This window comes from Schistosoma mansoni, chromosome 1 (assembly GCF_000237925.1).
Source record: "Schistosoma mansoni strain Puerto Rico chromosome 1, complete genome".
Taxonomy (NCBI): Eukaryota; Metazoa; Platyhelminthes; class Trematoda; order Strigeidida; family Schistosomatidae; genus Schistosoma; species Schistosoma mansoni.
In genome coordinates this window covers 28,386,815-28,400,766 of record NC_031495.1, presented here as the reverse complement: position 1 = coordinate 28,400,766, position 13,952 = coordinate 28,386,815, and the positions used below count along the sequence as shown (strand labels likewise).

Below are 13,952 nucleotides of genomic sequence, written 5' to 3'. Positions count from 1 at the left end.
GAGTTCCACATTGTTTTCTTTATTATATTTATTATTTCCCTTTACCTTCTAATTTGTCTAGTTGGCATTTTATTTTTCATACAAAAACCTCTTAACAAGTATGAATAATCAGACTGTTCGAGATATATATAGACCTAATATATCACATAGTTCTAATTATCCTTGTTTTTCATTGCATTATCCAGATTTATTAAATGGAATAAATGCTTTAAATATTGATATTGTAAATTTTTCTATCAGTCTTAATTTATTGAAAGTATCATTTCATTTAATAGATTAATAACTGGATAAATTAAAACTACGAAAGTTGATCATTACCAGTGGCCAGAGTAAATTGATGAACACATCAGGTTGAAATTAAAGTCTCATACTTATAAGACTCTATAAGCAAAAAGTATCTGAAAATGTTAGAAGATCTATGTAACTTTTCCCAATGTTCAAAACTAGCATCATAGTCAAAATGCTGATTATAGAGTAAATATCTCTAACACAATAAAAATTTAGACCAAAATAAACCACAACAAACAAACTAAAAAACCAACTTTGTGAATACTAGTCATTTTAATAATATGAATAGTCAATAAGCAGTATGCCAGCCAACATTATTTTTATGAATTTATTACTGAGACAATGATTCATCATTATCATCATCATTTCAATAAACTTTCAGATTTGTTTATTTTAACAAAAACCTAATAAAGAATCAACAAAGCCAACAAAGAATAAAGAAAATAACAAATTTAATCAGTGTCAACACAACAACTTACTCTAAACATTATCCATAAACGAATTTCCCGATTATTTGATGATGTAAGAAAATTTAACAAAGCATTTGTTACACCACTTTCTTGTAGTTCAAACGGTGACGGTGGTTCTATCATTCTTTCAAGTGTTTTTTCATTCGGTTTGAATAAATCAATTAATTGGTTTAAACCACGTATCCATAGATTTGGTGAGTCAGAATTTAATTGATGAGCCACACATTTCAGTATAGGCATTAAATCAATAAGATTATGAATTGTAACATCATGATGAGAGGATGGACTAGCTTTATTTTCTTCATGATGATAATTACTAGGATTAGTACATTCAATTGTAGAAGTATTATTGAGTGAGTCGAATGATTTTAATAAAATCTGTGTACGTGCTTGTAAGTGTTCACAAATTGAACAGATGGACTGAAGTAAAGGATCTCTAATCGTGAAACAATACATGAAATTGTATCAGATTATTAAAAAAATGAAGTTGTGAACTGGTGAAGAGATTAAAACAAAATAGTGATATTTTAAAATATAGTTAAAATCTGATTGCGAAGCGTGTATAACAACAAAGACTAACCAATTCATTTACTGCTAATTATGGACTAATGCTAAACAACTTTAGTAAATTCAATAAATGGAAAACAGTAGACATTCTTGGTGGGGAGATCCAAGGTATTCCTCGAAAAAGGCCAGGAAGGCCCTAAAAACGCTGGGAAATATTTTATTCAATCAGCACTGAGTAGAAGTGTCTCAGGAACACCTAAAAGGTGAAGAGTCACGTTACACACTACTAATTGGATAATGACCTATCCCGGTACTATATTCAGTATGGTTCCGGAAAATTCCGGAAGGTCAAGACTATCTGGAATACTATAAATACCCTAGACTTTCTGTACATAAACTAACCTTGGAGTAAAGCGTACACATCTCACACTTCGCACTTTTTCTATCGCGTTCAAGTCGCCGTGTAAATTTAGCCTGAGGTTATTACAAGCGTTTAAGAAACCGATTCGAGAGCTCAGTTAGAGTATTGACCAATTTTAAATGACATCCCCAATACATGATAAGTAGCGATAGTAGTGGTACAATTAGTGACTCGATATACAGAGAGGGTAACCACATATAACATGTAACCAAGTTAATAATTATTTATAACTTTTATGAAATCTTTGTTCTGACTATTCTATTGAGACATAATCGATAAGTGAATCCTATTCAACCCTATGTTCGAAAATATATTGCATTATATAGGGAATTTATCAATTAAAGTATTGGTTTTCTAGTGATTCTCATAACAAAGTGAAACGTTTTAAAGAAATGCGTAGTGTAAGAATCAGTACATTCAAATAGTGCAGAAACAAAACCAATAATTACTAACCGTTCAGTTAACAAAAGTGTAGGCGAATGGGACACTGTATTAGGCAATTCTATTCGATGCTTTATTTGCTGGTTGGTACTGGGATTCAAACTTTTTTGAACTGACGAATTGTATGACAAAGGCATATCAAGTACAACAGAACAATTTTGTGTACTGCAGCTTCCCATGTGAGTCTAGTTATGAATAAACAAAATAAACAGCACTGAGTTTACTCGCCTGTGAAGAAAATTATGGTCCATTACAAGTGATCAAACAATAAACTAAGAAATATATTCACAATACAATGACATTTATTCAGTGATAAGACTGAGGTAAAAATAGATCCTAAAGGGGAAGGGAATTATATCCATGAAATATACAATCTCAATAAACATATCGAAATTCTCATTGTTCAGTTTTTGAAATTTCAAATTAACAATGAAAAGCTTTCGTGGTTAACTTGATGAACTAAAAAGATGAGCAACTGTAAACACTTTTAAACTAATGTTGTATACAAAGTAAGATTTAAATATAACTGTATGGATCGATTTGATCGAAAAACAATATTTGGAGACAAAATAGTAGGTTATTTGGACTTAGTAGCTCAGTGGGTACCGTGTTCGACTTTGAAGCGAAAGCTTCTAGGTTTGAATTTTAGTGTTAACATCAAAACTGGAATGCACATACATTAAGCTGAGTCCCAAATAGGACGAATCATGTATCAAAGATTCTATGGGCCAGCAGCTACAATCTAACCATTAATGAAATATTCATAAAAATGATTTTGGTATACCTGTTGTATAACTTGTAGTAACATAAGTATAAGCAGTGATTATTAGTTTTATTTACAAGTTGGTTAAACAATTTGAATCGAAAACATGGAAGCAATGGCATATAATAATAGAACTTTTGATCTGTAATCTTCAATATATTTTGACTAAGCTGTAAGATTCATGACAAATCACTGGCATATTCTCCAGATCAATAAAGCCACTTCCATGGAACGCAATTTTATTCGAATTAGAAACTACAGATAATATGACAACTAAACCAAATAATCAATAATAAAACACATTTGAAAATGTTAGAGTTTAGGATGTATAATATTAGAACTTATTTCGCTCATGAATTTTTCTCCCCATACGTGTAAAAGAGTATCAAAAATTAGTAACTAATTACATTCCAATTATGTCAAGTTCAACATGACATATTCAATAGAATATATCATCGATAATAAAAATACACAATCACCTCTTCATGATGTCCATGAGTAACGGCTGATTCACGTTTCGATTTGATGTCATCATTAGGTTGAAATGGTTGGTGATTTATATGTTGATTACTTGCGCAGTTGTCGCTTGATACGCATGTTATGGTATTGGAACCAACACAAGATACTTTGGGCACAGGTTTGCTTGAGAATAAGTCATTTTGTAAAGTGATACCTGAAGTACTACTATTAGTCAGACGTAAAATTAATTGTTCAACTCGATGAATAATACCTTCTTTCCGAAAATGTGTAGAAAATACAAACGGGATCCGACCGAGTAACATAACAGAAATTTGCAAAGCCATCAGAATAACACGTTTCTCAGGACTGTTAAGCATACCCGCAATATGACTACAAACTAATCTTGGATGAATTACTTTGGCCAGTAATAAGGGACTTGAATAAAATATCATTCTATAAAGAAAAGTATGATACGTACGGAACAATAAAACAGTTATACTCATTATGAATGGTGAAAGCAATACAATAATATTGATTTGAGGACATTTATTATATAAATAAAACTCCGCCTGTAGTTCTTCTAGAGTTACTGCCGGTCCCAAGCCCGGGTAAAGGAGGAGGGTTGGGCATGGGGTTAGCGACCCCATCCCGTAGAAAAGCTAACTCGTTAAAAAAACGCTAACCAGAAAAAATAATTCAAACCATTTAAACTCTGCCCTGGGAGTTGAAGGAGTAATTATGACGCCTCATGATGAAAGCCGAAATTTTTCGGAAGTCACCTTCTAACAACCAGAGCAACATTCTTTATAGGTACATGGAACGTCCGGACAATGTGGGAGACAGGAAAGACCAGCCAAATAGCAATGGAAATGAGGAGATACAACTTGGCAGTACTCGGAATCAGCGAAACCCATTGGACACAAACTGGACAACAAAGGCTAGGTACAGGAGAGATGCTGCTGTACTCCGGTCACGAAGGGCAAAATGCTCCACACAATCAGGGAGTTACTCTAATGCTGTCCAAAGAAGCACGAAATGCACTTGTAGGATGGGAATTTCATGGACCCAGGATAATCGAAGCATCATTCAGAACAAAGAAGCAAGGGATCACAATGAACGTTATCCAATGTTATGCACCCACCAATGATAGCAACGACGATGATAAAGATCAGTTCTATGAAAGGCTGCAATCAATTACAGCAAAGTGCTCACGAAAGGACCTCACCATCCTGATGGGAGATCTAAATGCTAAAGTTGGAGTGGACAACACAGGATATGAAGATATAATTGGACGACATGGACTAGGAGGGAGAAATGAAAATGGGGAGAGACTTGCAAATCTATCTGCATTCAACAAATTGGTTATAGGCGGCACAATATTCCCACACAAGCGCATACACAAAGCTACATGGATCTCACCGGACCAAACCACAGAGAACCAGATAGATCTCATCTGTATCAACAAAAAATTCCGAAGACCAATGGAAGATGTGAGAACCCGGAGAGGAGCTGACATAGCTTCAGATCACCACCTGGTTGTGGCCAAGATGAGACTGAAGCTAAAGAAACACTGGACAACTGGACAAACAGCACTACAAAGGTTCAATACAGCCTTCCTTCGAGATACTAACAAGCTCAACGAATTCAAGATAACACTCAACAACAGGTTCCAAGCTCTACAGGATCTACTGAAAGAACAAGAAACTACTTTGGAGGACAACTGGAAAGGGATAAAAGAAACACTAACTTCAACGTGTCAGGAGGTTCTTGGTCCTAAGAAACATCATCACAAGGAATGCATCTCTATGGGAACCCTGGACAAAATTCAAGAAAGGAAGAACAAGAAACTAGCAATTAACAACAGCCGAACACGAGCAGAGAAAGTCAAAGCACAAGCAGACTACACAGAAGCAAACAGGGAAGTGAAGAAAAGCATTAAAGCCGACAAACAGAAATACATGGGAGAACTAGCAACGGCGACGGAAAAAGCTGCAAGAGAAGGGAATATGAGACAACTATATGATACAATGAAGAAATTGGCAGGGAGATATAGTAAACCAGAGAGACCAATCAAGGACAAAGAAGGAAAGACAATCACTGAGACTCAAGAACAGAGGAAAAGATGGGCAGGATACTTCGAGGAACTGCTGAATAGATCAGCCCCATTGAATCCACCGAACATCGAACCAGCACACACTGACCTTCCCATAGATATCACTCCACCAACGATCGAAGAAGTCAAGATGGCCATCAGACAAATCAAAAGTGGGAAGGCGGCAGGACCTGACAATATACCAGCTGAAGCACTGAAGTCGGACATTGAAATAACTGCAAACATGCTTCACCTTCTATTGAAGAAGATTTGGGAAGAGGAACAAGTGCCAATGGACTGGAAAGAAGGATACCTCATCAAGATACCAAAGAAAGGAGATCTGAGCAAATGGGGGAATTACAGAGGCATCAGTTTGTTATCAGTACCAGGAAAAGTTTTCAACAGAGTGCTGCTGAATCGGATGAAAGACGCAGTAGACGCCCAACTTCGAGATCAGCAGGCTGGATTCCGTAAGGATAGGTCGTGCACAAACCAGATTGAGACACTACGGATCATCGTAGAACAATCAGTTGAGTGGAACTCATCACTATACGTCAACTTCATTGACTATGAGAAGGCGTTTGACAGCGTGGACAGGAGAACATTATGGAAACTTCTTCGACACTATGGAGTTCCTGAAAAGATTGTCAACATTATCCAAAACTCATACGATGGACTACAGTGCAAAGCCGTGCATGGAGGACAGCTAACAGACGCATTTCCAGTAAGGACCGGAGTCAAACAAGGCTGTCTACTCTCCCCATTCCTCTTCCTTCTGGTGATTGACTGGATTATGAAGAATTCGACATCTGAGGGGAAATACGGAATACAATGGACATCTCAGAATCAATTAGATGATTTGGACTTCGCAAATGACCTAGCCCTCCTCTCTCATACACACGAACAAATACAGATGAAGTCAGCAAATGTAGCAGCAGCCTCTGCATCGATAGGCCTCCACATTCACAAAGGAAAAAGCAAGATTCTCAAATGCAACACGGAGAACACCAACCCAATCACGCTTGATGGCGAAACTCTGGAAGAGGTGGAAACATTCAAGTACCTGGGGAGCATCGTTGATAAACAAGGAGGATCGGATGCAGATGTAAATGCGAGGATTGGCAAAGCAAGGGCAGCATTTCTACAATTGAAGAACATATGGAACTCAAAACAACTGTCAACTAATTTCAAAGTCAGAATCTTCAATACGAACGTCAAGACAGTTCTACTGTAGGGAGCTGAAACGTGGAGAACTACTACGGCCATCATCAGGAAGGTACAAGTATTTATAAACAGTTGTCTACGCAAAATACTCAAAATCCATTGGCCGGATACTATCAGCAACAGCGTTTTATGGGAGAGGACAAACCAGCTTCCAGCTGAAGAGGAAATTAGGAAAAGACGTTGGAAGTGGATAGGACATACATTAAGGAAATCACCAATGTGCATTGCAAGGCAATCCCTAACTTGGAACCCGGAAGGGAAGCGGAAAAGAGGAAGGCCAAAGAACACATTACGCCGGGAAATAGAAGCAGATATGAAAAAGATGAATAGCAACTGGGAAGAACTGGAAAGGAAGGCTCAGGACAGAGTTGGATGGAGAATGCTGGTGAGCGGCCTATGCTCTTCGACGAGGGGTAACAGACGTAAGTAAGTAAGTATTATAGAAATGAACTTTACTCAGTTATCGTACTAAAAGTGTAGATCGTTTAATATTTGAAATATGCTGAAGCCTACTTGTAAGAACCACTGTGTTCCCCATATTCTGAAACTGGGCATACATTATTGACTTCACTATGAATGAGTGAAGTCACTTTGTCTTCACTTTTTTCACTTTTTTTGTATACCGCTTGAGGTAAGATGTCTCTGCAAGAATCCACTAGTCGAAGTGAAGTTTAAGAGATCTACTGGCACTTAAGATTTTTTTAACTGCAAATTTTTAACAGTGATTACAGATGTTTTAGACAGCGCAATCAATTTCTTGTCTAGTTATATAATAATGGTAGATATCTACTGATAGCCGAAAATACAATCTGAATTGCTGTCAACAGTTAAGATTTTATTCTTGAATTCTAACTACTATGACACAATTTAGACCGTAGTAATAATTTCTCTTGATCCAGAAACAATAAACATGAAAAGGAAAACTTATGAGTCAATTCGGTTACCACAGAGGTAACAGCAAATCGCCAAATCAACATAGCGGTTAAACAACGGACGGGATTCATTTATTGGATGAATAAAACGCAATATACTAAACATGATGAGGTGAATTTTTCTTCGACTTAAAAGTGCTTGCAGTGAATATTAATTAATTAATTAAATATGCAAGTGTCAGTGTGCAAAACAACTCACCGCTGTATAGCTTCTAAGCACAACAAACGTGTTTGTGTCTTGGTAGTTTCAGTGAATATTTCAAATAAGAGTGGGAGTAATATTTGCACCATTTGTAAAGCTTCAGTGGTCGTCAAATCTAGACGGCTTTCAATACTTCCATGTGAACGATGTATTCCAGAAATGTGCTTTTCAGAAGCAGTTTGTTTACCACTAATATCTTCTCCATGTTTTTGTTGAATGGAACGTCGTCTAGTATGAGCACTATGTGTTGTTTTGGATTCTTCTTTATTGGAAATTAGAGTAAGTAAGCGATTCTGAAGCTCTTTACACTCATCATATAACAGAAGTGAACGGGGATCTGTTAAATTTGTTTGAGAATTACTAGATTGTGAGAGATTGATGGAGTCAAATGAACCTTGTAACAAAGTGCTGGATGAGTTAGAAGAGACAGAAGATGAACTTCCGGAGCTTTTGAGTTTTGAGGATTGAACCTACAAAGGGTTAGTAAGTAATTATGTCCAACAGAAGATGAACATTTCAATTACAATATTTTCCAAGTAAAAAAGATGACAGTACAAAAATAAGTTTGATGTGTATGTTTTCGTATCCCCTAAATTGGACTTTATATGTTTTTTTATATTTTTCGTGTTTATGGCACTGAAATGCATTGCATATAGTCAAAATAAAATATTTACATGACTACTTTTGACCAATGATAGTCGTATCTAATTGACAGAACTATTAAAAGCAAAAAAATGAATTACAGGATATATGAAATAGTGAAATACATTGAAAAACCATTAGCTGTAAAGTTGATCCACTGATCAGCAGTTAACTATGAATGAACTTTCATCTACTTATACTATAACTATATCAATACGATACCAAGTCCCTGATAAGCTACTGTACGATGAAGAACGAATACATTTCTAAACCTATGCTAATTGAGGATAAATAAAACAGTAACCTGAGATTAATTATCATCCTTAATTGATTCGTCACTGAGGAGTAACCAATATCATGCTTGCCTAGTCCCTTAGAATTGATCTTATTTCACCGATGTGATCACTAGTTCAAATGACTCGACATCGCGTGCACTATTCGCGGGTTAAATGATATAGTGGTAGCGTCTTAAACTCGGAAACTAGGTAACGGGGATTTGTATTATAGGGAGGTAACAATTTCTTCAACATAACAGGTACGCGAAGCTGATGAACATCAACTAGAAAAAAGTCTAGATTCAGGTACGCGAAGCTGATGAACATTAACTAGAAAAAAGTCTAGATTCAGGGTGTCCTTAAGACTACCACTCCTCAAAGGAAAATAGCTACATAATAATAACAACAATAACGGTAAGGCAATGAGTTAGATTTAAAAAAGCAAACAATGCAATAATAATTACATCGAAATTGGAGAAAAATTTAAACCAAAACATGACACTACATTAACCTGAACATTATTTGTGTCAGCGAAAAACACTGTTCCTGTAGTCAGTTGTTCCGGAGTACATAAACCAGAATCACTAGTAGAAAACATTGAATTCAAATTGATTCCTGACCCAAAATGTACATTGGAAACTGTTGAATCATTGGATTTTTGTAATGCGTTCGAATATAATGCCGAGAATTTGAATTGGTTAGAAATCGGTGGGAGAAGTTCACTGAAAATATAAAACATTAGCTAGATTTCTAATAAGCTTCCATGGAAAAGTAATGTTGGTTATAAATCAAATTATCACAATCCACAAGAGAGAATATTGCAAAAAAAGCAACAAGAAGATTTGAGAGCAATAAATTAGCACTAACAATTGTAAAGCACAGAATAGTCAGTTATCCATGATAAACGTGGAGTCTGACACGTATGTGAGTTAGCTCAAGTTGCCGTACAACACATTAGAACGACAAGATAAAATTAACGAAGTAAATATCAAAGGAATCGAAATAATGTAACAGTGATAATCTGAAAGATTAAACGCTGACGGTATAGTTTCAGAAAACGAAATGAACAGGTACATAGGAAGAAATACAAGAACTTAATATCTATAAGAAGATAAAGCGTGAATGTACCTGCATCATTACGGTAATGTTGTCGAAGGTTTCCAACTAATGATCGTGGTTATTAAACAGAATAATAAGGTATTCACTATTCACATTGATTACTTAGTATACACCTAGAGAATTCAAGAATTTGCAAAACTCTAACCAAAAGGTCTATACCGTTCTCCGCATGTAAGATCAATGTGACTGACTAAATAGACTGTTGTCAATGCCTCACTCAGAACAGATGCTAACATATCACAACCACTTTGAGTTTCCAGTCTGATAAACTGATGTGCTTTATAAATGAAGCATAGTTTATTGTTGGGCTTGACTAAATCGATTTTTTGGAATGGAAGTTTACAAATTGTTAAGAAAAATTAATAATGAGAATCAAATAGCGTCTTATTGATGAATGGCAATTACAAGTACAGCTATTATTAAACATTATTAAACAAATTCAATTTTTAATTTTCCACTGATTGATTGTTATTCTTTGAATAAGTAACAACAAGCTTTATTGTTTTGTTAACTATGTTATGCGTAAATGAGTATTATTTTTGCGAGCAAACTATTCAATCAAGTGATCATTGACGTTTTTTTCCGTTTTACTATCCATTTAACATAGAATTGGATTTCCTTACCCAACAACTATTCAGCTGCCTCAATCTGAACATTTAAACTCCTAACACAATATACAACAAAAGTTTTAATCATGATGCTATAAATATAAAATTAGTAACTGCTAATAACATAATTCATATAAATGCTTATTTTTAAAAAATTGTATAAAACATTGGTAAACTGCAGATTCTATGGAATTTCCAGAATAAAACTTCAAGTTAAGAATAAACGTCAGATGTATTTAAAGTAAGTAGGCCTTTCTAATTAGTCAGAAGTGCTAATATAAAAGGCATTATTATTATTATTGGTAGTAGTAGTAGTGGTAGCAGCAATAATAATAATAATGATATTAGTAAGTCTACTTAAGAGATGATTTATTTCACATTAAAAAGAATACTTATTTGTTTCATTTTTCACTATCTTATTAACGTATAGGACAAACTTGTATTATGAATCAATTTGAAGTATACATGCAAAATTTTTAGAACATATATTACCTATACCCCATAACATATACTAACTGGGATGAACAATGCTGGATGGTGTGTGAGTTGAAAAATGAAGAGGTAGCTTCATACTTAAAGCGTTTGACTTTTAGTCCCAAGTTTGAACTTCGCTTTCTCCGTTTCGGTTTAGACAACCGTGTACTACTATAACTCCTTATAACTAGAGTCTGGCTCATACCCATGTGGTGAGTGAATGAGTTACTCACGACTGGATAGATTAATTATTTTAGTTCACGCTACGTACTGACCGCTGAGTTATTCTATATCTTCAATTTTATTATTTTTATAATTTCTCTTGTTTATCTTCATTTTTGTAGTTTTTCAGAGCTATTGTTTTTCTAATTAGAACAGAAAGGCAGAGTTCACATGTTGTTCTAATTATTATGATCTACTTACTTATTATAGACCTACTGCTGGAAATAACTTTCTCGTCGTCTGAATTTTCAGCAATTAATCTCCTACCGGGAGGCGAAGGCGAGATATCCGTCTATCAATAAAAGGGCGAGTATACTGTGCGGCAGTTCGTTCTGTTATACTTTACGTGATCATTAAGGGTAAAAGATACTTGTAAGTTACTAGTATTCGCCCACAGATGTCTTAGAAACATTGCTCGCATCTGCTGGGATAACCGGGTAATAAGAAATAGTGAGGTTAGACTCAGGGTATTAGGGAATAATGGTAATTCAGTTGATGAGGTTGTAAATCTTCACCAGCTGAGATGGTTGGGCTACGTGTTACGTGTACCTGAACACCGATTATCACGACGCGCAATGCTGACTAGTATTGGGAATGGTTGGGAGTTGCGGGTGGTCAAACCAAAACGTGGCATCAGTCACTAACTTCTAGTCTGAGTCATGTTGGCAGATACAAACTACTTGATTGGGGTCTGTGCGAATATCGTAAACAGTGTTTGGAGACTCTGGGTGACATGGCTCAGAATCGATCACAATGGCGTAGGTGTATACACTCTTTGTCTTCCCTTAGACTGTGAGATTAAAATTGCTTTATACTTTTATTTCTAAGAACTAATTTTCTTACTGTATTGTATCCTTATATGCAATCTTTCTTTTATATATTACCACCATTGAAGCAATTACTTCTATGAATTTGGTGTTCACCTTGTTGTACTAACGAGGTGTGGCAACTTGGACAGATGTATATATGTGCCTGGTCCTACGATGTAGCTGACTGACTAATAGAATTATAAAAAACTCTGATGAAACGTATTACATAACTAAAAGTGTCTATATCAAAGCAGAACACTGGCCGATAAAATTATTTGCCATATTTGTAGCACTAAATGTTAAACTTGGGGGTATGGCTTCTGGCAAATAAAACGTATTGATCAACAGGTATAATTTGCACTTTTCGGTAGGAGACTTCGTTGATATTTTGACGACACTGCGAATAGTAGTAATAGTAGTAGTAAAAACAGTACAGTAATTGTATGCGATAGCTTAACTAAACAATTAGAATGAAAAATAAGCTTATAAAACGTATTTATCATTGTATATAATAAATAAATATGTTTAATGTAATGAACAATATAGTATTATTAGAATCAAGCTTTTTCCGTTTAAGTTAAAGATAGATTGATTTCACGATAAGCAGGATAAAATGACGTTAGCAAGTATTATAATTAAAAGAACTGAAAAGAATCATGAATAACTTCTAAGAAAATTTCTTTTAATCTACCTAACCAAATAAACTATTGAATGTACATCATCTGGACTTCTTTGATTGATAGATAAACTTGCTGAATTTGATAGAGGAGAATTCAGAAAAGCAGAGTTAGTAATCATTAAAGACTGCCAACCAAATGGTAGATTGTTGCATTGTTGCAATAAGTCAGGTGGTGAACAAACGGTACCAACATCAAACTGTTTATTGGATGAATGCGTAGAACCTGACAGTGTTGATGAAGATGACGGTTTAAATGATTCACCAGAATGAGAACGAGAACGAAGTCGTTTCATGGTTGATTGATTTGGAACTAAACTAGCTAGTGTTAAACCATTAAAACATGATGTTAGAGTAGCCCAGTCAGTTTCAATTTCCGGGTTAACTCCCAACAGAAGAGAATATATAGTATTTGAAATATCTAACCAAAAGGAAAGGAAATAAATATTGGTTTTAAACAATAGACTAATATTAATGAAATTAACAATATGAATTGAAAAAGAAGACCGGCTAAAAACGATAAGTTTAGAGTCGTAGAACAGTAGTTATAGAGCTAGGCTTTTAACTACAGATCTATAAATTATAAGTTCTTTTTACCAACGCTCTTCAGAAAAGCTCAGAAGCGTCCCTAACTCTAATAAAACACATACTTCCAAGTTAAATACGGCAACTTATATTTGACTGAAGTGGATGAATTATTCAACTGAAAACTAAATATACATCCACACAAATATGAATGTCTATATTGTAAAACACAGTATGGTTTAAATAATCAAATAATGTAACTAACTTCCATTTTTTAACGATAGATACTCTAATTATCGATTCTATAACTAAATATCCTCTAAGAGTAACAGAGTTATGACAATTACTTTTTGAGGAAATATAACAATTGACTACCGGGAAGTTATTTTATGTCATACTCTAAATGAAACCTTACAATGGCCTTTATTTCAGCTAACACAGAATTATATATAGACTATACATACTAAAAACAATATTCTACCAAAACAGTCATGAATTATACAACAAATTAAATCAATATTGTCAGATATATAAGAATTGTGAACCGTATTCTTCAAATACTATCGTTCTTGCCTTGACTAAATTTGTGGAGGAACCTAATTGCATGACAGAATCGGGATTGATCGACGGTTATTTGAACGTCAAGTAAAACTAGGTAACAACAGATTTCACAAAAAAGTTTGGTTATACAAAAAAAATCATTCTAGGATATTTATTAACATAACGACAATCGAAATTCTATATTCTTAAGTACGTTGTTACCATGATCGATTACGTCATTATCATTGGTATCGAATATACAA

The 13,952-nt window shown here is 34.8% G+C and overlaps 1 protein-coding gene across 1 annotated transcript in view; it reads right to left on the bottom strand.

The window, feature by feature from the left end:
• The window catches only part of Smp_172420 (putative ubiquitin protein ligase E3a), a gene marked incomplete at its 3' end in the record, with an annotated part of 48,766 nt that overhangs the window by 17,489 nt on the left and 17,325 nt on the right, over positions 1-13,952 (bottom strand). The window contains exons 11-16 of the mRNA XM_018793927.1: positions 12,640-13,045; positions 9,228-9,438; positions 7,797-8,269; positions 3,370-3,802; positions 2,140-2,312; positions 768-1,194 (exon numbers count right to left, since the gene is read on the bottom strand). Coding sequence (XP_018648391.1) covers positions 768-1,194; positions 2,140-2,312; positions 3,370-3,802; positions 7,797-8,269; positions 9,228-9,438; positions 12,640-13,045 — 2,123 coding nt within the window. The remainder of the gene's footprint in view (positions 1-767; positions 1,195-2,139; positions 2,313-3,369; positions 3,803-7,796; positions 8,270-9,227; positions 9,439-12,639; positions 13,046-13,952) is intronic.